We start from the raw sequence: 26,307 nt of genomic DNA, 5'->3' as shown, positions 1-26,307 counted from the left end.
AGGAAATTGGGTGTGGGATTGCATCCCTGGAATATAAATCCAATGGGCAAAATTGACTTTTAGGTCCAATTATTCTCAGCGGGAGAGAGAAGGGCTACAATCCTATGCACTAGGCCTGGGAAATAATTTTCCACATACCCTTATGAGCAAGCTTCCTGCAGCCACATGCCAAAGTGGTGTGTGAGCCAGCTGAAAGACTAGGCAGAGCAAAAAATGTGAATGTTACTTTTTCCGGTGGGCTAGTTTCTATACACAGTCATGTACCACTCTCTATCGTCTGACCAGGCTTGCAAGAGGCATTGACAGAGATAGTGAATGGTGTGGCCTAGGGAGAGGGGATGTGGCTGAAGAACTGGTGCAGCCTGGTGGAAATCCCAAGGGCCAAATAAAGAGGCCTGGATGGGCACATATGGCCCCCACACCTGAGGTTCTTCTATCCCTGTCAGTGGACTCGATGTGGCTTATATCTGAGCAAACATGTAGAATTGCACCACAAAGCTCTTCCACTGAAATCAATGGGACATATAACTGCTAGATCATACCTGTATTTTCTCCTACCATATAAATAGAAAAAAAGAAAATACAGCATCCAGTCCCCCCATTTCTATGCCAGTTCAGGGTATCCTTGTGCAGTCATACCTCGGGTTACAGATATTTCAGATTGCGTTTTTTTGGGGTTGCAGACCACCGAAACCCAGAAGTACCAGAACGGGTTACTTCCGGGTTTTGGCGGTCGCGCATGCGCAGAAGTGGTAAATTGCACTTTGTGCATGCATAGAAGTGCTGAATCGCAACCCGCATGTGCACAGACACGCAGATGCGTGTTGCGAATGCTGCGGGTTGCAAACGTGCATGCCGCACAGATCATGTTCACAACCCGAGGGTCCACTGTATTTTATAAGATCAGAAATACCTTTGAACTTTTTTGAAGCAGTAACAGGTTTGTTTCTTTGTGTGTGTATGTGTATTTCACACCCCACTTTCTGCCATTGGTGAGTGGTGCCCAAAGGGACTGGGAGGGAGGGCAGAAGACAGATCCAGATCCAGAGCCAATGACAGGTGGAGTCAACTAATTCTGGTTTTGTCCCCCCCCCTTTGAGTTCTACCAGGATAACACCATGAAGCTGAAAGCCAGGGTCAACCCTTGTCTGGTTGTAAAGAAGAAGGCAGGCAAGAGCAGGCTGGCTAAGGGCAGATTGATGTTGATGGGGCAGTGCCCTCCTTGTCCTAGTGGACCAGCCTCCACTGTTCTCTGCATAATAGCCACCAAATGTTCCATAATCCCTTCAAGAGGGACTGAATTTGGCACATCTCAAATGACAGGCCCTCAGTATACATATACCTTTATTTAGAACAATTAAAGTCATTTTTCATCTTCTGTCCTGAACAAAGAGTACCTCCAGTTTTCACCAGTGTACTTGAAGGCTCCAAAAACATTGTTTTCAGGAAAGTCAGATACATCCACATAGCTGAATTCATTGACCTGTACTCCTATTGTATTCCCCTTCTTCAATTCTGCCAGTAAAGTTACGAAGAGGTCTTGTCTTTTGTCTCTGAAAGTTTTCTGAGAGCTGCACAAAGTGAGCAAAGTTGACCTCGCCACAGATGTGTTCACAAGAATCTCCAACTTTATGGTGATCTCCCCACCTTTGCACTCGGCAATGTAAAAGTGCAAATGACAATAGATGAAGTACATTCCAGGTGTCTGGATCACCAGCCTTCCATGGTTGTAGTGAATGTTGTACAGGATGCCCTCATTAATCCATCGCAGTTCTGACTGGTTGATTGGCCTAAGCACTAAAGAAAGGAGAGGATGAGATATAAGCATTCATCATTTAAAATGGGTGGGAAGCCAATTTCAGCCAGACAGTCACATTATCTTCTGGGACAACTGTGTCAGAGGTGGGTGGGGCCAAGGACAAAAGTGAGAGGCCCGGCAAATGCAGTTTTTGCCTTTGTACTGTTTTCTACATGCACTCACATACCCCTCTCTATCCTCCATCTAAGCAAGCAAGAAACATTATCACAGCTCAAGAACATTTTCCACTCGGGGGGGGGGCGGGACACTCAATGAAGCAGAGCCAGTGAGTGGCGTGGCTTGGGGAAGGGAGTGTAGTGTGGAGAGTCCCAAGGGCCAGATAACTTAGAGGGTAACATTTGGTTCCCGGGTTTCCCACACATGATTTCTCCGATCCATGCTGTAATACGAGAGGCCCCATCAAGATTGGCATTCTGTCAGCTCTTGAAGAGACACCTGTTTAGAGACACATTCCCCTGAACTTGAACTTCCTGTTATAATTGTTTTAATTGCTTTACTTAAAAAGTTTTAAATTGTTATGTCTTTCAACTGCAACCTGTTTTAGAATTTAGTCAAGAAAACATGCTAGGAGCAAAATCTGTAAGTAACCGACTCAACGCAAAGCATGTTCCTCCTGAAGATGTAATCCCAGAGGAACTTCTTTGCGTATCAGAAACTTCAGTTACATCAGTAACTGTGTATGACTATTGCATAGGACTGAGTCAAATCCTGTCATGCAGCACATCTGCAGGTGGTGGCACACACTTCTGCAGTCCCAGCAGCAGCATAGGAGAAAGCTGAAGGAAATTACTCATTGAATAGTTTCTAGTTTTGGCTCCTCATTTGACCTTCCTGCTCTTATGTCTGGTTCAGTTTCGCCCTTATGGCTGCTTTCAGCTGAGCTCTGAGAATGCAAGTGGATGTGGATTGAGGTCATCCAGTTGATGCAACCATTTGTTGCATGACCAGCTGGTGACATTGTGGTGAGATAGAAGCTCATCAATCAAAAGGCTTTCAAGGCAATCTGAAACCTCCCACTGTGCCAAACTAATCACTAGATTACTTTGCCTCACCCAGAGCAGAAGAGCAGAAGGCCCTTCATCAGGGCTAGATTAACTATTAAGCAAAGTAAGCAGTGTTTAAGGCATCAAGGGATGGGGGGCACCACAAACATTTTCCATTGCCATGTTTTTAACATTAATTGGCAGAAATTGCTCAGTGAGCTTTCATTTTCTTGGTTGAAGTATATTAAAAACCACAACAGAACAACCAACAACTATGCAACAAGGCAAGCTGGATGCCTTATCTCTACTAAATATAGAAGCAGATGTTCTGGGAAATGATATATAATTAGCTGGGGGGGGTGTTCAATATAACTTTTTTTAAGAAACCAGAAGCTTTTCTTTTAGGAATATTTGGTGACCCTTGGGGTGTTCCTTCCAACTCCACAGTTATATAATTCTACTATTATTATTAGTTAAGTGTGTTAGATGCTTACTATAAAAAATTGTCTCAAGGTGACAAGAAGATAGTTGTTGGAAATCCTGCAGTAGATTGGCCTAATGAGGACTCTTGGTTTCTCCCAATGACCCATGAAGCTTTTTAAGCCAAGTCACACGTACCTGTCATCAGTTTAGTGCAAATTTCTCCAACACACACACTTGCCAACATCATAATTATTTACTTCATGTGCTGTGGTGTTGAAGTTAGAGTGTTGGACTAGGACCTGGGAGACCAGGTTTCAAATCCCCACTTGGCAATGAAGCTCACTGGGTCGTCATCTCTTAGCCTACCTCACAGGGCTCTTGTGGGGGGTTAAATGAGGAGGGAAAGAACCATGTATGCCACCTTGAGCTCCTGGGGGTGGGGGGAAGTGGGCTAGAAATGCAACACACGGAAGCACAAAAGCACCTGATTGTTGAGCTTGGTGACATCTGGAGATAGTGTGGGTGTTTTCTTCCTCTGTAACCAATTCCTTCCCTCTCTACAACACTCCCAAAGGTTAATTAGACTTCAATAAGAAAGATGTGTTGAACAATAAAGTTCTTATTATATGGTTCTGTAATGTACTGAGTTGAATAGGATCCAAAATGCAGCAGTCTGATTGGTCCTAGAACAATAGGATTCAGAATGCAACAGCCTGATTGGTCCTAGAACAATAGGCTCCAGAATGCCGCAGTCTGATTGGTCCACAGGAGCCACCCAATCCAGCTCCAGGTGGAAGTGAATCCACGACCTGATTGGCTTACAGGAAAATCCTGGAATTAGCCAATCAAGTGGGGGCCATTGTGTAAATAATGTATATAAAGCAGACATTCTGAGAGAACTTCCATTCCTCCTCACCGCTATGAGCTGAATAAAAAGCATGAAATCCACTCTCGATTCTGAATATATTTCACTGGCGATGAGGATGGGAGCTAAGCTCAACACATTTAAGGTATCTGAATTCTACTTTCCCCACAGGGGTGGTGGAGGAGAATAATTCAGGAAAGTCTGAGCAGTGTTCACAAGCCTACTGCTCATTTACATTTAACCATTGCTTGTTTAAGACATGCTTACTGTGACATGCACACTGGGCAATATGCAGGGGAAGTGTGTCCCTTTTCTCCATTTGAGGCTCAGCGGGAAAATGCCACCCTGCCCCTGCCCCCTGGCTGTAATGTAGCCTTGCTTACCTGGTTAGTGTAGTGGTGCCCACAAAGCAGTGGGGGCAGGTTCCACATGAGATCTTGCAAGATCTTGATGAAATCTCACAAGATTTCACTGGAAACACCCCTGCTTCTCTGTCACTGCCAGAGGTAGCAGGGCAGGCAAGGTGCCCACAGGGACACCACCTCTTGGGCTTCTACCACTGGTGACAACTGCCTCAGCCTGCCTCATGGGCAGGTCTGCCTGCCAATATGTGTAGACTGGCATGGAGTTAAGCTACAAATTTCCTGATTGGTTTTTTTATATATGTGACACAAGGTGTAGGGCAGTCAAAGACAGTGAGGCAGTCACCTCAGGCAGCATGCTGGGAACAACTGGCAGGGGCAGCAGGTCTGGGGCCCTGAGAGCACGTCGCTCACCACCTCCTGTGCTTGTTGCTTGCTGTCACCACCACCTCACTTCCTGCCCCACTCCTACCCACTGTTTGCTGCTCTCTGGCCGCCTTTTTTCTCCCCTGCTTCCTTCAGCAATCAGAGGCTCCCCTGGACTGCCTCTGGTTGCCTCAGGTGGAGGAGGTGGCAGTGGGGGGGAAGGGTGCACCGTTTTCTGCTTTGCCTCAAGCAACAACACATCATGGGCTGGCCCTGGCCAAAGATGCCATGAGGCCAAATGAGTGTTTGTGGTGTAGGGGGCTTCTTTTCTTCCCACCCCTAATCTGGATTGAGTCTCAATCCCAGCCTGGGAAATTCTGAATAATAATAATAATAATAATAATAATAATAATAATAATATTTCTACCCCGCCCATCTGGCTGAGTTCCCCCAGCCTCTCTGGGCGGCTTCCAATCGAGTGTTAAAAAAATACAGCATTAAATATTAAAAACTTCCCTAAACAGGGCTGCCTCCAGATGTCTTTTAAAGATAAGATAGCTGCTTATTTCCTTCCCATCTAAAGGGAGGGTGTTCCACAGGGCAGCACCACTACCAAGAAGGCCCTCTGTCTGGTTCCCTGTATCCTCACTTCTTGCAATGAGGGCACCGCCAGAAGGCTCTCGGCGCTGGATCTCAGTGTCTGGGTTGAACGATGTGGGTGGAGATGCTCCTTCAGGTATACAGGATCGAGGCCGTTTAGGATGTATGGCAGCCCTAATGTTAAGTAACTTTATGGCAGGGATGGGGAACCTTTGGTCTTCTGCATGTCATTGGAGTGCAACTTCCATCAGCCCCCAAAGGGCATGGTTAAGAGCCAAGAATGACAAGGCTAATATCTTTTTAGGACCAATGCTTTCCCATTCTTGCTCTATGGAAATACGAGCAAGGAAAATTGTCCCAGTTGTAACCACCAGATCCTTATTTCTGGTTGCCTGCTGCAGCCAGGACAGAAGCAGAATGTATGGAGATTTGTTTTCCTTCTATTGTCACCATGGCTGGCACAGTTTGAGTCTAATTGTGTAGGGAATGAGAGGGACTGAATCCTTGTCATACCCCACACTCACCTGATACCAGGCATGGAGTCCTTAGAGCAGGGCTTTGGCCCTCCAGATGTTGCTGAACTACAACTCCCATCAGCCCCACCAAACATGGCCAATAACTAAGGATGATGGGAGTTGTAGTTCAGCAACACCTTCCTTAGAGGATAAATCACGTGCTCCAAGGACCCTGAGGAGCAGACAGGTTTCCTTGGAGCCAGGACTGAGGGGCCCTCTGGGAGAGACCTGCTAAAGAACCCTTGGAACTGTCAGAGGAAGTGCAGTCATCACAACTCCAGACATGAAGAACACCAGTACCAAAAGGTCTGCTAAGACATATGACATGACATGTGGCTGCAGACCCAGAGTCATCATGTGGCATGTGAGTAGTGTGGGATGTAATCCATTGGTACAGTCAAATGCAACATTTCTTATTCCCCTAGAGTGGGCACAGGCAGGGGCACATCCAGTCAGTGTAACTTCCTGTTCCACTGATCTGGAGTTTCCTTCCCCTGCATGTGATCTGGGAGATGGGCATGGCTCTGGCTGACTCCATAAAAGGAGTCATACACCTGTTTTGTCAGTCTTGAAGTTGTCTTGTTCCAGTGTTGTCTTGTTCTCTTTTTTTGTTGTCATGCTGCTCTCCTCCAGCCATTTTGTTGTCTTAATCTAATTTTGCTGTCTGCTGGCTCTCAGCCAGCAGCACATGAGTTCTGTCTCCATATGAGATAAACTCACTGTTTCTTTGTGTAACTATTAAGTAAAGCCTGCCTTTCAGGGATCAAATCGTGAACTGAAATGTGAGTAAACTTTTTGTTACTTTACTCAGAAAGACTCTTGTGTCTTTATTCTTTTAAGAGGGATCAAAGGGGACACCAGGAAATAATCTTAACTAAGAGATTCAAGCGAATCCGCAAACTAGCTTCCAGCTATATTGAGGGGAATTTGCTCTGCTACATCACTCACTAGCGTGAGTGAAGGAAGGATACTACTTAATCAATATATCCTTTCCTACAATCTTTAACATTCCCACAAGTAGAAGTAGACTGGGTCTCCTTGTGTGTAAAGGATCCCTGAAATGCATTTATTATCAGCAACTGTGGCTAGGGTTTGTTCTAAGAAGTCAGAGAAGGCGAGCCTTCCATTTTATGGTGACAACAAAAGTCTCTGTTTCCTTGTTCCCGAGTCTATCTTGCTATGCTGTACCTTGTTGGAATTCTTTGTGATATTGACCTTGAACTGTCCTTATCTCTGGATCATGTTTTTGACCTGGGCTGATAATCTGTGCTTGACCTTGGTTTAGACCGCACTGCATTACCAACCATGGCTTTGCAAGTGAGTGTGCCCATTTACTGTCTCCTAGGCATGGGACCTTAGCTGCTGAAGGCACCGGCTGGAGCACGACAAAAAACGAAAGCCCAGATAGGGGACTCACTCTAGGTGGATAGCAAAAGGAACATAGGAAGCTGGCTTATCCTGAGTCAGACTATTGGTCCATCTAGCAGAGTACTGCCTACACTGACTGGCAATCCTATGGATCCACAGATATCTACAACATGCCTCTGGAACATCCTATTCTACACACATATATACACATGTATACAGTGGAGAGTCATGGGGTAGATAAGAGCATTTGTGAAACTCAAAGAATATAAGGTATACAGAAAGAAGCAACGAGGCTTTTATGGTGGGAGAGGGCGACCTCTCATACTTTGATTTATAGACTATTCTCACTGACCTTGAAGATATGCAGCTGCTTTCTCAGATGCCATTGTCTGCAGACCTTTCAAAGCCTCTGCTGATATTTTCCATGGCACTGAAAAGACAAGAAGAAAATAAACAAAACCCTTGTTACTACTGCTCTTTCTTTAAACAAAAATGATGCTCCAAAGTGACTTAGCATCCTTACCTGATGGCTGAAGTGGGAATCAAAGGCCATTACAGAGGGGAAAGGTGCCTGCTCTGAATCACAACTGGAGGCTGCAGACCCCAGGACAATTCAGAGAGCAGCTCCCCCCCCCCACTTCCTCCATAAGGGTGGGAGGAGACCAGCAGCTCCTCCTATTTGCCTAGAGCAGGGGTAGGCAACCTAAGGCCCGGGGGCTGGATCCGGCCCAATCGCCTTCTCAATCCGGCCCATGGATGGTCCGGGAATCAGCGTGTTTTTACATGAGTGGAATGTGTGCTTTTATTTAAAATGCACCTCTGGATTATTTGTGGGGCATAGGAATTCATTCATATATTTCCCCCCCAAAATATAGCCTGGCCCCCCACATGGTCTGAGGGACGGTGGACTGGCCCACGGTTGAAAAAGGTTGCTGACCCCTGGCCTAGATGCAGCATTGCGTGGGTGGGGGTTGCCAAGGAGGTGGCAGATCTGGTTTCCAAGCAGTGCACCACAGCAGTGGCAACAGTTATGAATTCCTTGGAGGCCAGATCAGTTGCCCCTGTGGATCCTGCTGCCTGAGGCAGTTGCCTCACTTTGCCTCATTGGTAGGTTGGTACTGCATTAAGCAATTTCTTTATGTTCGCTTCAAAGAGCTTAAGGTAGCATGCATGGCTCCCCTCCCTCTCCATTTTATTTTCACAACAGCCCTGTGGGGTAGGTTGAGATATGGTGACTGGTCCAGGGTCACCCAGTAAGCTTCATGGCTGAGTGGGCATATGAACCGTTACCTCCCAGGCCTTAGGTGAATGTGCAAACTGCTTCAACATGCTGGCAGCATTGAAGGAAGAATCTTTGTAAATATCAGAGCTGGGTGGTAAACATTTGGCTGGTAAACCTCAGATACTCCAGATATAGTGGACTCTAGCCTTTATAAAGTCAGGCTCTTTGCAATATTGGCTGGGCTGATGAGTGGTGTAGACATCTTCTTCCACCCCTGTGTTAGAGTATTACCATAAAACATTTCTTTATTAATGCATTGAATCGGATCATGTGAGTTTATCGGTGGGATAATGAACTTTCACTGTGACTAATTCACCAAGAATCACCTAGATAGAGGCACCATCTCAAATTAGAAGCAATGATTCAGCTTTTTGAGTTCCATCACCAAGGAAGAATTTCACAACTTAAGAACATTACTGTATTGGCTTGACAAGGATCAGAGCCTGATGCTGAGGCTTGATTGGTGTCATTAATTCTGACTTTACACTAGATGGATGCAGGATTCTTAGAAACAGGTTGTGTGCATCTAACACATTTCTCATATGTGATAGAACAGAGCCTTCTACTGGCTTTGGGTGGAAATTTCATGCCTGAACTCAGCTGGGACAACAAATATGCTATTAATACTTCTCTGGGTTCTTTCACTTGATTAAACATGTTTTCCAGTTATTGCCTGGCTTTCTGAATGGTTTATGTATCACAACACTTGACAAACAGCATTGTAACTACAAGATCTAAGCAAAGACTTCTACGGGTATAAGGTATAGAATGGAGGTAGCCCACATGGTGCTCTCCAGATGTTTTTTTGGACTCAAAGTCACATCAGCTGTAGTCAGCAGGGCTGATGGAAGTTGGAACCTAGCAACAATCTCCTACCAGCAGACCTAAGTAGGTGAGACACAGGTTCCAATTTAGCCCATCAGTGTGAGATGTGGAACACATTCTATCGCTGTGTACCTACATACCAATCCAACTCAGAGTCCACCTTGGATCCAGGCTCCAAATTGATTTGGGGGCCTGTTTTAAAGTTGTCAGAAGGGTGGTAACAGGGGAAGAAGAAAAACTGCATTCAATCCTTCTGGGTGCTGCCTTGCCAACATGTTCCCTGGGGAAATTGCACTAGTCAAGGAGCCCGTGCAGAAAGCAGGAGTTAATGTTCTGCTCATTGGCTGCTTGTTGTTTCACCACTTGTGCTCCTCGCAAGGAAGGGTTGGTGAAGGAGGCTGTGCAGAGGTTGCCTGCCCTGTCTTTTGACAGCACCGGATTGCTCTAGGTGAGTCAATTTGGCATGGGACAACCCAATCCAGCCAAAGCTGATTTTGTTCAGAATTTGGGTTTCATCAGAATCGGGGGCATAGCCCTAGTACAGTGATGGTGAACCTTTTAGAGACCGAGTGCCCAAACTGCAACCCAAAACCCACTTATTTATTGCAAAGTGCCAATGGGGCAATTTAACCTGTATATCCCATTTTTTTTCTGTGTGTTTCATGTTTCTTCTTTATGACTGCTCTTGTAATAAATAATCATTCATATACAGTTCAAATTGGGAAAAATAAATACAGTTCAAATTGGGAAAAATACATACAGTGGTACCTCAGTTTTCGATTAGCTTAGTTCTTGAACTACTTGGAACCTGAACACTTCAAACTCAGAAATGAGTGTTCCGGTTTTGGAACTTTTTTCGGAAGCCGAACATGCCCTGTTCTGAGTTTAACTTCCATTTGAGTGCCACACTTTTGTTTTCCTAGTGAGGAAAGGCGGGCTGGGTGGCAAGCGAGCAGGCACCTGCTGCCCTCCAGTGCTGGGTCCCTCTGCCGCCACCACAACAGCAACCACCCCCTCCTCCAGCTCTGGTGGCCCCAGCGCTGAGTGAGGGAAGGCTGGGCTAGGGCAGCAAGCGAGCAGGTAAGGTATGTCGCCGCCACTTCCCCACCTGTTCCTGCTTGCAGGCAAGTAGGAGTGGGATCGGGCTGCTCCGCTACACAGTGTTGCTGCTTGCACAGGAACAGGAGCTGAATCGGGGTTGCTCAGTTTGGGAGGTGCAGGCTCCATCACACTTTCCATTGAGGGGTTCGTGGCTGCACTCCCCTCAAGGGAGAAGTTTAAAGGAGCCCCCACCTCCACATCAGATCCCCTGCAACCCCGTGAAGGCAGCCAGGCTGAATAGTTACTGGGGTTGGGGAAGGTGGAAGCAGCCCGGAAGCTGCCAGGCACTCCTCAGCTGAGCTGCCCAATTCCGCTCCTACTTGAGTGCAAGCAGGAGTGGAGGTGGTGATCTCTCAGTGTGAAACCTCCACTCTACTTCTGAGAGATCCCTGCCTCCACTCCTGCTTGCACGTGAGTCCTCCTCTCCCCCCCCCCCCAGCACGGAAGCTACGGCCCTGCTGGGGTGATGGCGTCCGTGCCCACAGAGAAGGCTCTGAGTGTCCAACCTCTGGCACGCATGCCATAGGTTTGCCACCACTGCCCTAGTTGATACAAATGGTGCCTTTGTTTATGGGAGTCTCTGTCAGCACTGATCAGCTGATATCTGATCCCACCAGATGATGTTATTTGTGTGTCATCTGATAGGCATAACATAAGGTTACCAGATTTTTTTCAATGAACCCGGGGACACTTATTGTTTGCTGTGTACATGTGAATGCTGAGAAAGCTATAAATCCAGGGACTGCCCCCGGGGAAACGGGGACATGTGGTAACCTTAGCATAACAGGATTTAACACCTTCACTTATCAGCCGATGAATGGGACTTAAATTCTGCTCAGTTTGGTAGGGTTCCACATCAAATCAGGAAGGGATTTGTATCAGAATCCTTTGCTAAAACTGAGAGGAGAAGGGAAAGCTTCCTTTTAGCAACACCTTGCAAGGTGCTTTTCCAAAGTACATTGCAGCTGGCATTGTATCATGACTTCAGATGATTGACAACTGGGAGGTCCCTCAAGGCTGATCCTGATAAGGATCTGACCTGTTGAACCAAGAAGGTTGTTTACCCTAGGACTAAATGGATGGGCTATCTTTCTGGATCAGTAGAAAATACCGTGGATTTCAATATTCAGTCAAGGGTAAATGAATGAAACATAGCATTGACTGCACAAAAGCAGAGCTTTGCCTCTCTAGGATGATTGATACTGTGACACTTCCTCCTTGCTCACAACATAGGCTACACTATGTCACTGAATACGAGCATGATACCCCTTCAATTATCTATCCATGCATTAATCTCAATTAAATCCTAGTGGGCTGTTTCCAATTCAGCCCTTGATGATTGATAGCTGAGTAATGTGTGTGTGTACACATAAAGTCACATTTGAGTACCTCTAGGTATTTAGCTAACGGTATCCTGTTCTCTGCCAAAAGAAATGTGGGATGAAGATTTATTAGGTGGTTTTAATAGCTCTGAATCAACTCGGCAAGGCTGTTTGGCCTTGAGAGTCTTGTAGATAATCTGCTCAATTTTAGACATGAGCTTCCTTTATCTTGCCAACAAAATATCCTTGCATTAAGATTGGATACTTTGCTCTTTTAATGGGTATATTGACTACTTGTGAACTCATTAACCCCCAACCATCTTATTTTCTAATTCTATGGAGGCAAAATGGAAACAGCCAGATGCACTGGACTAGGAGAACTACCATTCTTGTTGCCCTGGGTACTGTGCCCATGTACTAGCACTGGTTTAATGTATTGGTTAGTATGTTGGACTTGGAAGACCAGGGTTCAAATCTCCACTCAGCCATGAAGCTCACTGGGTGACTTTGTGCCAGTCACAGTCCATCAGTCTAATCCACCTCACAAGGCTGTTGCAAGGATAAAACGGGGGGGGGGGGCAGGGGGCGGAGCCAGGATTGCCACCTTGAGCTTCTTGGATAAAAGTTGGGACAGAAATGCTGATAACAGGAAGAAAAAGGAGAACGAATGTCCAAAACAGTCCACCACTCCGTATGTGCTTTTTATTTACATGTGGTGAAGTTGCAAATGGAAGTTTCATATTTTGTGGAGGTGGTGATGGTGGTGGAGCAAAGTATTTGTCCCTGCAAAGGGCCCCACTGCTGCTACTCTTCTCTTTTTCACTTATTTGCAGTCGTTGTTCACACACACACATTCATGAGTAAGCTACTCCTCATGAGAAGAACAAATGCCCAGGCAACCTGGATGGCCTGCAGGTATGCTCAGAGTGGGGTTCTGAAGACTCAGGATTAAAAACATAAAGTCTCAGGCACAGGAGTGTTGGGACAACATCTCTGTATCATTTCTCTGTCCCAATGTGTGGATACCTGTTAGTTCCTTCAAGTCTTACATTCAGTTCTCCACATTTCCTCATCAGTTTGTGAGTTAGTAGTGGTTCTTTTATTTTATTTTTAGGATTTTAGTGCAAATTTCTCAGTTTAAGACTTGCCAAGGTTAGTAGATGACCAATTCTCCATCTCTTACTGAACACTTTTTGTTTCTCTTTACATTTTACATCTCTCTTGTGGGGAGTGTGGCACATGCTACAAAGGAAAGAATCAATCTGATGAAATGATATCAGCATGTAGAACGGGGAGCTTCAGGCTTGGGTGCAGGGGAGAAAATGTGGTCCACTAGGCTATATGGTCCTTGGTGCTCTCTCTCAAGGCTACACACACCCTCCTGAACCACAACCCTTACTGGTTCTGCTTTGCAACCTCCTGGAGTGTTTTTGCCTGTCGTGGAACTCTGTTTATGCCTTTTGCTTTCCTGGATGGAGAATAGACAGGGCAATGTGAGTGTTTGTGTAGAAACCAGGTCAATGTACAAAGGTAGAACTTTGCACTTGTTGCTCTGATCACTTTTGCCTCTGACCTCCACCCATCAATGGCATGTGGCCCTCAGGAGGTTGATCAGAATGGAATGTATCCCTCATTCTGGAAAATGTCCCCCACAGTGATGTAGAATAGGTCCATCTTTGCCCAAACAATGAAGATTGTGCAATGCAGCTGACAAAGGCAAGGCAAAAATTATAGGATACACATCCGGCATACAGAAACCTCTGTTTTCTAGCACTGAAACCACTTCATCCTGTCACTGGTACTAGTTCAAGTAGGCACCATGGGTGAATAGCTCTTGTTTCTAAGAAACTGGTTAGTTGCCTACCTTGGATGAGGTTGCTTTCTCCTTTAAGGAGCAGGTTCGCAGTTTGGGGTGCTTTTGGATCCAGCTGTGTCACTGGAGGCTCAGGTAGCCACAGTGTCTGGAAGTACCTTTTACCAAGTGCTGCTGTTTTGACAGCAACAGCCATTCCTGGACTGGGGAAGCCTTGCCATAATAGTTCATGCACCGATTACTTCAAAACTGGATTACTGCAATGTGTTCCATGTGGGACTTCCCTCACATTTGATCTGGAAGCTGCAGTTAGTGCAAAATGCTGCAGGACAATCACTGACAGGAGTGAGGCATGTAACACCTGTGCTTTACACTGGTTACTCATTTGCTACTAGGCCAAGTATATAAAGCCCTTAGCAACTTGGGACCTGTTTACATTGTTTTGCGTGACTCGGCAAACCCACCTGGCAGGTGTGACTGTGCCTGCTTTAAGTGCCCCCCCACCACCACCAAGGAATTATCAGCCCAAGCAACAACTGGCTCAAATCCAACATTTTCAGGCCATCCATGCCAAAAATATTCACTTGTAATTTATCTCATTCATATCATCTTACCACATTTCTCTCTACCTTGGTGTCCATCGTACTCAGCCGTAGATCCCTTCAAAGAGACAAAAAGTCAAGAGAAAGTTACATCTATGATGTCCTAGACATATTGTTTTTTTGTGTTCCTTGCTTTCATTATCATAGATTACATTTAAATGAACTTTGACTCATAATAGGCTTTATTTTAAATCACAGGTGGCTAAACTGCACCCCATATGTTAAGATACAACATCCATCACCCCTAAGAAGCTTCCCAGGCTTTGGGAAGGAGGCACCAGGGGAACATTTAGGGGGCTAGCCTAGTCTCCCTAGTCCATAATACCATATTTTTCAAATAACATAATACTATTTTGGGAAATTGTGGTAATGAGTATCCAGTTGTTTCACTGATAAAATTGCAAACTGTGCCCCATAAAACCTGGACCATTAGACAATGCCAATGTTTGTAAAGAAGTCAATGATGTTTTGAATCCCCACAATCTCAAAATGAGATGGAACATCCTTAGGTGATGTGAGACACTAACAATGGGACATGAAGTTTCAGGAGTGGTAACATCCAGATTTGGATTATTGCAATGCACTCTGCATGGCACTGCCCTTGAAGATGACTCAGAAACTTCAGTTGGCCTAAAATGCAGTAGCCAGATTACTGGGTTGGGTTCCATTTAAATCTCACATAACTCCCTTTTGTTGCTAGTTCATTTCTGGGCCCATTTACAGCTGCTTATCTTAGCATTTTAAGCCCTAGATGACACAGACCCCAAATACCTGAAAGACCACGTCCTTCTCTACAGGCCTCCCTGGGTATTAAAATCAACAGTCTTTATAGATCTTGGCCAGGGGTAGGCAGATGCGGTCCAATCACCTTCTCAATCCGGCCCACGGACAGTCCGGGAATCAGCGTGTTTTTACATGAGTAGAATGTGTCCATTTATTTAAAATGCATCTCTGGGTTATTTGTGGGGCCTGCCTGGCGTTTTTACATGAGTAGAATGTGTCCTTTTATTTAAAATGCGTCTCTGAGGTATTTGTGGGGCACAGGAATTTGTTCTTTTTCCCCCTTTCAAAATATACCGTATTTTTTGCACCATAACACTCACTTTTTTCCTCCTAGAAAGTAAGGGGATATGTCTGTGCGTGTTATGGAGCGAATGCCTGCGGGTGGCGGGGGGATCTGCTGCAGTCGTGAGCAGAGGATCCATGGTTCCCCTTCCTTCCCTCCTCCATGGTTACAAAGCATGGATCCACATGGATCCTCAGGATTTTTGCATTGGGCTACTCCAAACTCACTGTCAGATCACATGTCTGTGGCCACAGCATGAACCACAAAAATCATATATCCACTATTTCGTTTCGAATATTTTTTTGTTTTCCTCCTCTAAAAACTACGTGCGTGTTATGGTCTGGTGCGTGTTATAGAGCGAAAAATACGGTAGTTCAGCCCACCACTTGGTCTGAGGGATGGTGGACCAGCCCACGGCTGAGAAAGGTTGCTGACCCCTGATCTTGGCAGTGCTTCCCCCCCCCGGGGGGGACACAGGGGTACGCATACCCCTAAACATTTTGTGAATCTTTGTACTTTTGTCCATTTACTGTATTTGTTTTCCCCAAGTATAAAATGGTGATTTTCTTGAGTAAAAATGAGAGTACCCCCTAAACATTTTTTTAAAGAAAAAAAAACACTGGATCTTGGCAATTCCTTCACCCTAAGAAGCTTGGGAGAGGGCATTCTCTATGGCAGGCTAGTGCCCTAAATATTCCCTCCCCATGGATGTGAATTTGGCATCTTCATTACAGTGGTATCTCTGGTTAAGAACTTAATTCGTTCCGGAGATCCGTTCTTAACCTGAAACCATTCTTAACCTGAGGTACCACTTTAGCTAATGGGGCCTCCTGCTGCCCCTGTGCCGTCGGCGCACGATTTCTATTCTCATCCTGAGGTACTACTTCCAGGTTAGCGGAGTCGGTAACCCAAAGTGTTTGTAATTCGAGGTGTTTGTAACCTGAGGTACCACTGTATATAAAGGTAAAGGGACCCCTGACCATTAGGTCCAGTCAAGGATGATTCTGGGGTTGCGGCGCTCATCTCGCTTTATTGGCCAAGGGGCCAGTGTACAGCTTCCGGGTCATGTGGTCAGCATGACTAAGCCGCTTCTGGTGAACCACAGCAGCGCACGGAAACGCCATTTACCTTCCTGCCGGAGCGGTACCTATTTACCGGTATCTACTTGCACTTTGACGTGCTTTCGAACTGCTAGGTTGGCAGGAGCAGGGACCGAGCAACGGGAGCTCACCCCATCGTGGGGATTTGAACCGCCGACCTTCTGATGGGCAAGCCCCAGGCTCTGTGGTTTAACCCACAGCACCACCCGTGCCCCTACCACTGTATATAGCTTTCAGTTAATGCTGAGGACAGACCTCTTTACCCTTGGTTTTGACACACTGGATGTTTATTTTTAGGACCCCTGTTATTTCTTTGATCTTACTTTGTTTTAAACTAGTTTTGACACTGTGTTAAAAAACCTTAGGGTGAAGGGTTAGTAAATAATACTCATAATGATTACATTTGAGTTCAGAATAAAAAGCAGCTGCTCCAGATATTGTTGAAGTTCTCTTCCCATTCATATTGCCAGCTTTGGTCCGACAAAATAAAGCACAGATCGAAAGGGATTGTGACATGCCCACCCACTCATGATACCAAATCCTCCCTTCCCTTTATGGAGGGGTTTCCCCTGCATTCATTTGAAGCACAAAGGGACAGGGGACAGGTGATCCCATTTTTCTAGGGATGGGTGGCAATCTTAATTCCTATAAGCCCCTGCTATCAAGACCATCATAGCTAATGATCAGTGATGCTCCAGACTCAGAAGCTTCATCTTTTGGAAAAGGAACCTATGTACAAGCCTTTGCTTTATGACACGCCCCCCCCCTGTAATTTTATATCCAGTTTAAAATTAATTAAATAGTCTTCACATAATGAATGCACTGTCAAAAGAGGTGGTGAAGACTGCTAACATAGGCCAGATCCACACCATACCAAGAGCATTTGATACACATTTAAATCACATGGCTTCCCTCAAAGAGCCTTTTAAAAAGGGATTAGACAAATCCATGGAGGAAGTGTCTATCAATGGCTATTGGCCATGATTAACACAGTGGAACTTCCATGTTCAGAGGCAGTTTATCTGAATACCAGTTGCTGGAGGATGACAGCAAGAGAGACCTGTTGCTATCACATCCTACTTATGGGCTTCCACAGCAAGATGCTGGTCTAGATGGGCCTTTGGTGTGCTATTCTGTGATGAATCTGCCAGTATAACTTTGGACTAACCTACCTCACAGGGTTGTTGTGAGGTTAAAATGAGGATGGGATAGAGGACACTTTGTATGCTACTCTGATTTCTTTGGGTGAAAGGCATATAGCAATGTAATAAGCAGACATTTTTTTATTTTTTAAAAAGTAATTTTGAATCTGTTTTGTTGCAATACTTGAAATAATTACTTCAAAAATATAAAAAATAACAACAGTGCCCCCTCCTAGTAAAACAATAGGAGCAACCACCCAAAACCTTCTTAAATTGTGAGTTCATCGAGTTCTTAACATGCTGCAGAGGCAGTAAGCTGGCTCTCTGGGCATGACCTCAATTTTGCCAGATGGAAATTAATCTTGTCCTTTTCTCAAAACATAGCTCTGATCAGAAAGGTTACTGTTTTCTCTTGGGTGCTGGTGCAGGTTTTTTCCAATCCTGGTATAGTTGGTGACTTACAAGCTTGAGGCTGCAACAACATCTGTCTTCCTTAGAAAATCAATTTGGTGGCATTATGCCAAAAATGTTATTCTAGGGAGTTGTAGTGATTGCTTTTCAGGAGTGTGAATCACTCCCTGAGGATGGCTGTCAAATGTCTTTGAGACCAATGAGATCAATGGTTGGTTTGAAGGAGAGGGAAAAGACCCCTCTTCTCACCTCTCATAGTTTGGGTGTTGTGCAGGAGGGTAGGATGCTGTCTTACAGTGAGTCAGAACACTGGTCCATCTAGTTCACTACTATCTATGCTGACTGGCAGTGGCTCTTTCCAGGCTCAGCCCACCTGGGGACACCAGGAATTGAACTTGGATTATTCTGCATGCAAAGCAGATGCCCTACCACTATGGAAGGGGGACAACTTTGATTCAGTTTGCATTTAAAGCCGAATGGATAAGTTTGCACTTTCCAAAACAATTTGAGAACTGAAACACAGCCACCCCTCAAAATGCGCACTTCTTTGAATTTTGTGATTCATTTCTCCAACCAAGCAATGTTTACAAAAATGCACATGCCGGGGGGAGGTGTGCATAAAGAATGAAAATGGTATACCAAAATGCATTATATGAGGAGAAATTGCCAAACAAAATACTGAAGAATGTTCATGGTGATTATTATTTATTAGAATTGTGGAGAACCAAATTTAAGAAAAACCAGACTGAGAGCACCAAAATTACAGAGCTTTCCATCCTTAACTGCCAGTGAGCTATGGCCCTCTCAACCTTCTCTAGAAAGATACACACACAGCTTTCTACCTGTCTGTCATTCAGTCCATCCTGGGGAACTGGATCTATCCCCTGGGTCAGATACTTAACTCCCTCAAACCCCTGAGGGACAAGCTTGATAGGTGGCTGGGTTTACCAATCTGTCAATCACCCGAGATCAAGTTACACTTTCTCCATCAGGAGTAGGGCCAGTGGATGTGACTTCACCAAAATAGCCTCACTGGCCACATGTGGAGATCTAGCAGGACTAGGACTGGTCAAATCTGTCAATACCAATTTCTCTTGATTTTTTATTTTCCTACATCACTTTGTAAAGAAAACAAATCCTTATTAAAATTCATCAGCCTGCCTTGGGTATTATGCAGTAGGACTCTTCTTATGTTCTGTCATAGAGGCTGGGCAGTCATGCATCAAGGGTGCTGTAATTGGATCTGTTGCAGGAATTTATGTATAGGTTGGGGGGGTTGCCCCTCCAGCAGATATCATGCACATGCAACCCACTACCAAAATCAGCACAATCGCTTTTGTGACTTTTGTGATTTGTCCCCACAAAACACTTCATCACAGTTTCTTTCTATCTATTCAAAGGGCCTTTGCTGCATGGTACCAAATGTAAGAATTCACTGATAAATGTATCTATGTATTGGCTCACAGGGAAAACTTCAGAAATTCATATAGACATGTGAGCTCAGCTACTCAGCAGCCCCTCTGCCTGAGTGATAATCCCTGGAATCCTGATACATGAGTGCCAGACAGGCAGCCATTCCAGAAATAATAAACCCAGATGAAGACAAAAGGGTGTGATTAACTTGGCTGGGAAACAGGGAAATGTAAATATCTCTTTTGTTACAATTGATGAGTGTTTGGTGGAGGGCAAGGAGAAACATGGGGCAGGGTCCAGGATGCTCAGATTACTGCCACCAGACCTCCCCTTTCATGATGTAACCGTGATGTATGAGTGATGTAGTTTGGGGGGGGTATAACATGGGGATTAGCAGCTAATAAAAGTTTGGGGGCTCTTTTGTTCGGGGCTTCCATCTTGTTCCACCTTGTGGCAGGTGGGAGTCCTGTCGCGAAAGTCTTCAATAAAGACCAAGCCTACTGGCTGCTGTTTTGCTCTGGTATTCCTGGCTGGCGTCCTTGTTTTTTGTCCAAGGGAGCCCTCAGATTTCTCCATTTACAGATCCTGCATGGAAGATCCAGCACAGACCCATGGGGTTGGATTAGCTAACTTTCAAGATCCCTTGTGACTCTTTGATTGTATGACTTTATTTAGGAAAGATATTCCATAGTGGTTGAGACTAGGAAGGATTGTAAGCTATGGAGAGATGGGAATACGAAGGAGAGTTCTGTAGATCCAGGGTGGCTGAAGAAAGTGGTTGCTAAATGTCTAGAGTCTAGACATTAACGGGGGAATTTTCCTAGTTTTGGTTTCTATCTTTTACTGCAGCTGTACTGGCTTGGCAACGCTAAGAAGAGGACCAGCAAGCAACACCTGATTTTTGCAGCTGGATTTGCATAAACACTATCAACCAATGTAATGACCACAGGCTGCTACTTCTTGAAAGTATAGCAACATCATTTTCTTTCTGGCCTCCCCCGCTTTTGTGACGTCTGGGAAGGGAAGCACTGACGTCTACCAGATCAAAGCACAAATCCTGGGGGCTTTGTTTCTGGCATCACAGCGTCAATCCTGGTGGTGCTCACCCTCATGGATATTATTCTGGGGGCCACACACCAATGGTAAGTGGGACCAGATGCAGATGTGCATCTTAATTTGTGTGCTGTGCCTTACAAAATACTGCTTTCTGCATACACCCCTCATTCCTAGTATTCAGGAGGTAGAACTTAGCCATCAATATCCTCCTTATCCTCCATGAATTTGTCGAATCCTCTATTAAATCCATTCATGTTGGTGATGGCCATCACCACCTCTCGTGACATTGAAATCCATAGTTTAGCAAGGTGCTGTGTGAAGAAGTACTTTTTTTTGTCTGTCCTGAATCTTCCAGACTTAAAACCATAGAATCATAGAATCTTAGAACTGGAAGTTACCCAAGGGTCATCTAGTCCAACCCCCTGCAATGCAGCAATCTCAGCTAAGGCATCCATGACAGATGGCCATCCAGCCTCCAAGGAAGGAGAGTTCACCACCTCTTGTGGGGGTCTGTTCCACTGCTGAACAGTTCTTCCTATCAGAAAGGTTTTCTGAAAGCTTAGTTGGAATCTCCTTTCTTGGAGCTTGAAGCCATTACCTCAAATCCTACCCTCAAGGGTAGGAGAAAACAAGGAAGCTCCCTCTTCCATGTGACAGCCCTTAAGATATTTGAAGATGGCTATCATATCTCCTCCCAGTCTCCTCTTTTCCAGGCTAAAAATACCCAGCTCCTTCAAGCATTTCTCATAAGACTTAGTTTCCAGACTCTTGATCATCTTGGTTGCCCTCCTCTGCACACATTCCAGCTTGTCAACATCCTTCTTAAATTGTGGTGCCTGGAACTGGACAAAGTATTCCAGGTGTGGTCTAACCAAGGCAGAGTAGAACGGTACTATGACTTCCCTTGATACGTCTGTTGATTCAGCCTAGAGTAGCCTAGGCTTTTTTTGCTGCTGCATCACACTGTTGACTCATGTTAAGTTTGTGGTCCCCTAAGACCCCTAGATCCTTTTCACATGTACTACTAGTAAGCCAGATGTCCCACATCCTATATTTGTGCATCTTCCTGCCTAAGTGCAGAACCTTACATTTGTCCTTATTATAATTCATTTTGTTAGCTTGTGCCCTGTTCTCTAATCCATTAAGGTCATTTTGAATTCTGATTCTGCCTTCTGTGGCATTAGCCACCCCTCCCAGTTTAGAGTCATCTGCAAATTTGATGAGCTTCCCCTCAATTCCTTCATCCAAATCATTTATAAAGATGTTGAACAACAACGGACCCAGGACAGAACCCTGCGGCACCCCACTTGTCACTTTTTTTCCAGGATGTTGAGGAACCATTAATGAGTACTCTTTGGGTTTGGTCAGTCAACCAGCTACAAATCCACCTAACAGTTACCTCATTCAACCCACATTTTAGCAGCTTCCTTGAGAGAAAATCATGGAGGACTTTGTCAAAAGCCTCACTGAAATCAAGATATATCTTATTTTTTGCTCTATAGGACACACTTTCCCCCCTCCAAAAATGAAGGGGAAATGTGTGTGCGCCCTATGGAGCAAATGGAGAGCGAGAAGGGTCGGTGAGCACCGACCCCTCTCACTCTCCACGCTTCAGGGATAGCCGCCTGAAGCCTTTGGAGCACAGTGGGAACTCGCGCTGTGCTCCGAAGGCTTTGGGTTCCTTTCACTGAAGCCGGGAGAGCAAGACTCTCCTGGCTTCAGCGAAAGAAACCCAAAGACTTTGGAGCGCAGCACGAGGTCCCGCTGCGCTCCAAAGGCTTCAGGCGACTATCCCTGAAGCCTTTGGAGTGCAGCGGGAACTCTCGCTGCGCTCCAAAGGCTTCGCAACCTTGCCGCCGCTCCTGGACCCGTTCTGGGGGCTGGGGTCGGGGGAAGCTCGGGCTTCCCCCACCCCAGCCCCGCGGCTAGAAGCGAAGCCAAGACAGCGAGTGGGATCCATCCCACTCAATGGCTTGGCTTCTGCCAAAGCTGCACACAGCCTCTCCCGGCAGGAGAGGTTGCGCACGGCTAAAGAGGAAGCCAAGACAGCCAGCAGGATGGATCCCGCTGGCTGTCTTGGCTTCTTTGCTCTTTGGGGCTGGGGGGGGAATATAATTTTTTTTCTTTATTTCCCCCCCTAAAAACTAGCTGCGCCCTATGGTCCGGTGCGCCCTATGGAGCAAAAAATACGGTACTATATCCACAGCATTTCCCTGGTCCACCAAGTTTGTAATCCCCCCCCCAAAAAAATGTTAGGAATCTCATGCTGGGTCTTAGTAACCACAGAATCCTTTTATAAATGCTCACAGGTTGACTGTTGAATTATCTGTACTAGGAACTTCCCTTTATAAGAACTTCGGAGTAGACCATCTGATCCAGCACCCTGTTTGCAAGGTGGCAAACCAGATGCCCATGGATAGCACTCAAACTGTGGACCTGAGTGCAACAGCAGCACTGTCTGTGCTTATGAGTCCCAGCAACTGGTATTCAGAGGCATGCTACCTCTGACCATGAAGGCAAAGTACAGCCACTGTAGGTAGTATCCTTGATGGTTTTATCTTCCATGAACTTATCTAATCCTCTTTTAATATCACCCAAGTTGGAGGCCACCAGTATAACTTGTGGGAATGAACTTCATAGCTTTAACTATGCACTGCTGGGAGAAATAGTTTGTTCTGAATCTTCTGACATTCAGTTTCGTTGGATGAATAGCCTCAAATTCTAGTATTATGAGATCCTTATATTACATCCCTATGTAATCCCATTGGGAAGACCCAGGTAAGCCCTGCCCCACATAATCGATCACATGATGCAATGCACACACACCATTTGAATGGCAATGCTCGTCAACTTTGGGGGCCCCCAGCCCCCTCAAATATTTTATTAGGGGGCCCAAAGCCCCCTCAGCCCCCAGGAGTTGGCTCCTATGCCCTTGAGACTTTGGATTTCAAACCTTTTCAGAATTTTGCTGTGAAATTTAGCTTAGACAGTCAGGTTTCTCCCTCCCCTCTTAACTCTTACTGATAATTTTTCTATGCAGTAACATTAAGAAACAATTTCCTAAATTCAATGCTATTAAGACCTTGTTTCCTACTGAAATAATAATAATCCTGGAAACCAATCACATCTATAATGTTAATTTATGACCTGCAAAATTTTGGAGAAGTACTCATTTCATAGAATGGCTCTGTTTTGGTTTGCATACTGTTTCAGAAACTGCAAAGCAGGTTGATTTGCCTTTTAATGGGAAGGGAATCTAACCCTCCATCTCTGTTGGCACAACTTTACAAAGTAGGTTCCATTCCTTCTAATACATACGACTGCCCTTGAGTGACATGCCCCCCCACCTCAAACTCATTTTCTCATGAGATTATCATGGCTATTTCCACCACTATTCATCTTATCTCACTCCCCAAACATTTGGTTCTTTGGTTCTTTCCATTCCCAAATTATTATTATTATTATTATTATTATTATTATTATTATTGCTATGATTTATTTCTATATGGTTTTAAACAATATACAAAGAAAAGGATGACAAAAGAAAGAATCAAAAGTAGCATTCAACTGCCTCACTGCCAGGGAAAAGAAATAAAACAAGTTAATATTGCATAGCAAATAGTCTGTCATGACTGTGTTTTACTCAGCAATCAGTTCAATTTATTGTGAGCAGCCATTAAACACATAAAAATAATAACAAGAATACCTGAAGACATTTCAACAGCTCAATGGATAAAAAATTGTGCCTTAGGGGTTCATTTTGAACTGTTTTAAGTCATGTTTTCAGTATGTGCTTTGTACTGCTTTTAAAACTATGATCTTATTATATTTCTATGAATTTTCTTGAGACTTTTATGTAAAAAGAAACCCACAAATTAATAATGAATAATCAAGGGTTGCGAGAGAGCTTCCTCTGGAGACTCCCCAGGAGCTCAGAACATGAGGGAGAGTATCCCAAAATCATCTACTAATGGGCCATACTTTTTGGAGGGAAAAGTATCCAAGTAAGGATATTGGATACCCCTAAAGTTATTGCTTCTGCCATTTCTTTTCTAACCCTTCTCCCCATTCTCTGTTTTGAATCCTTATTGCTATCCTTACTGAGATTCTTGCCTTGCTGGGGGTTGGACTGAATGACCCTAAGGGTCACTCCAACTCTACCGTTATATGATTTTATGAATTCAGTGTTTGTTCTGCTTAGAGTAGACCCATTGAAATGAATGAATATCTCTGGCTTAGGTTTATTAATTTCAATGGGTCTAGTGTGTGTATAACTTAGTTGGATCCAATATGTGTGTACATACATATGTGCACAATTATATGGGGTGCCTTTTTAGTCTATCAAACATTTTCTTTTCTTAAATAAGCATCCTCTAGATAGATCAGGACCATAGCTCAGTGCTAGAGCATAGTGTTTGCATGCAGAAGGTCCTAGGATCAGTTTCAGTCATTTCCCAGTTAAAGGACCTCAGCAGATGATAGGAAAGAACTGTCTCTGCCTTAGACTCCAAGGAGTAAAATATGACCACATATAAGACAGTTTCCAATTAGGGATGGAGGAGAATTTAAATTGAGCAAACCAACCTATTTCTCACCTTCTAGACTAATACATAAAACAAAGTGTAATAGCGCTTTAAATTTTGCTGTTCTCTGTATTTGTGAAATAGTTCTTGGCTTAAAACATGCTTGAATATTGACCACATTTCTAATGAGAATTGGAGTCCAACAATATCTGGATGTCAACATTTTACCTACCCATGTTTTACAGAATACCATCAGCAAAACAAATGTCCTTATTCCAACAGCTTGAAATCAACACGTAGAGTCTGCTTGTAGGAATTCTGTGACATTTCAAGCAGTAAAGATCTCAGCCTGTATTTCATATCCAGTTACCTACTCTCTGCAATGCAATTGACTGGCATTGTACAGTGGAGTTGGCTTTCATGGATCAGTTGAAGCCAAAGCCTGAATAATTGCAAAAGGTGTGCCGTGAAAGCTGAAACTCAACATTTTATCTGGATAACAGGAGTTAAGAGAGCCCTAGGGCAGAAGCAGGAAGCAACTTACCGTCCTTTGAAGTACCAAGACCACAATGGTTCCCAAAGATGCAAGAAGGCAGATTGTGAGAGAAATGATGGCGAAACAGAAGTATGTTTGGATTGGGGCACTGAACTTCCTGGTGACACTTTCTTCAGTCATATCTCTGGTAGCTTCCTGAGGACAATTCACTTGCATGAAAGCTTTCTGTTCTGCCTGAGAGTTCATCCCCTTATGAAGTCCTCAAGTCTTTCACTCCATACCTCTTTCTGATCACCTTCAAACAAGTCTCTGCTCCTTAGAGGATTCCCCCACATTTTGGCTCATGTGATCTGGAAAAAATAGATTCATCACTTGCCGTATGAAGAAAAAAAAAGGAGAGGAGATCTGGAGGCGGGAGGTGAGTCGACTATGATCTCAACAAAGAGAAGGCTTTTCGGTACTCCCAAAACAGACTTCCACCAGGACAGTGCTTGCGTGAGCCCATTTGTAGTGCCTCACACTGAATAGTGAGTAGCAACAAAACATGGCTCATTCCCCTCTCTCAGTAGATTTGTAGAACCCCATTGTCACATTTTGGTAAAATAAATCACTCTCAATTTTGGTGACTTCCTCTTTCACAAATTGCAGACTTGTTTCCTTTCTTCATGTGATGATGCAGCTACACTGAGTGATTTCCGCTTTGGAGATCTGAATTCCCAGAGCTGCTGATTCAGATATATATATATATATATATTTAGAAACAAGCGTACAGCCTCAACATAAATGCAATGGAAAACATGCTCCTTTCTTTCTACACTGTTCCACTCCATGGTATCAAATATTCATAGTTTTTT

General features: G+C 44.6%; 1 protein-coding gene across 1 annotated transcript; it reads right to left on the bottom strand.

The window, feature by feature from the left end:
* Positions 1 to 924: 924 nt before the first annotated feature.
* On the bottom strand, positions 925 to 26,053 carry TNFSF8 (TNF superfamily member 8). The gene is made up of 4 exons (XM_053374257.1): positions 25,502 to 26,053; positions 14,259 to 14,304; positions 7,654 to 7,731; positions 925 to 1,797 (listed from the first exon to the last, which is right to left on the bottom strand). Exons 1-4 carry the CDS (start codon positions 25,697 to 25,699, stop codon positions 1,364 to 1,366), a joined length of 756 nt encoding a protein of 251 aa, XP_053230232.1. The 5' UTR covers positions 25,700 to 26,053; the 3' UTR covers positions 925 to 1,363.
* Positions 26,054 to 26,307: the final 254 nt, after the last annotated feature.

Source organism: Podarcis raffonei, chromosome Z (assembly GCF_027172205.1).
Source record: "Podarcis raffonei isolate rPodRaf1 chromosome Z, rPodRaf1.pri, whole genome shotgun sequence".
Lineage (NCBI taxonomy): Eukaryota > Metazoa > Chordata > Lepidosauria > Squamata > Lacertidae > Podarcis > Podarcis raffonei.
The sequence above is the reverse complement of the archived record's forward strand: the minus strand, read 5'-3'. Positions and strand labels throughout refer to the sequence as shown.

Bases quoted from the DNA above. Each gene is read 5' to 3' on its own strand.
- TNFSF8 (XM_053374257.1), bottom strand. From the start codon at position 25,699: ATGAACTCTCAGGCAGAACAGAAAGCTTTCATGCAAGTGAATTGTCCT. The intron at 7,732-14,258 runs GTAAGATGATAT...TTGTCTTTTCAG, and splicing joins CCAAGGTAGAGAGAAATGTG to TGCCATGGAAAATATCAGCA. The intron at 1,798-7,653 runs GTCAGTGAGAAT...TCCTTTCTTTAG, and splicing joins AGCAGCTGCATATCTTCAAG to TGCTTAGGCCAATCAACCAG.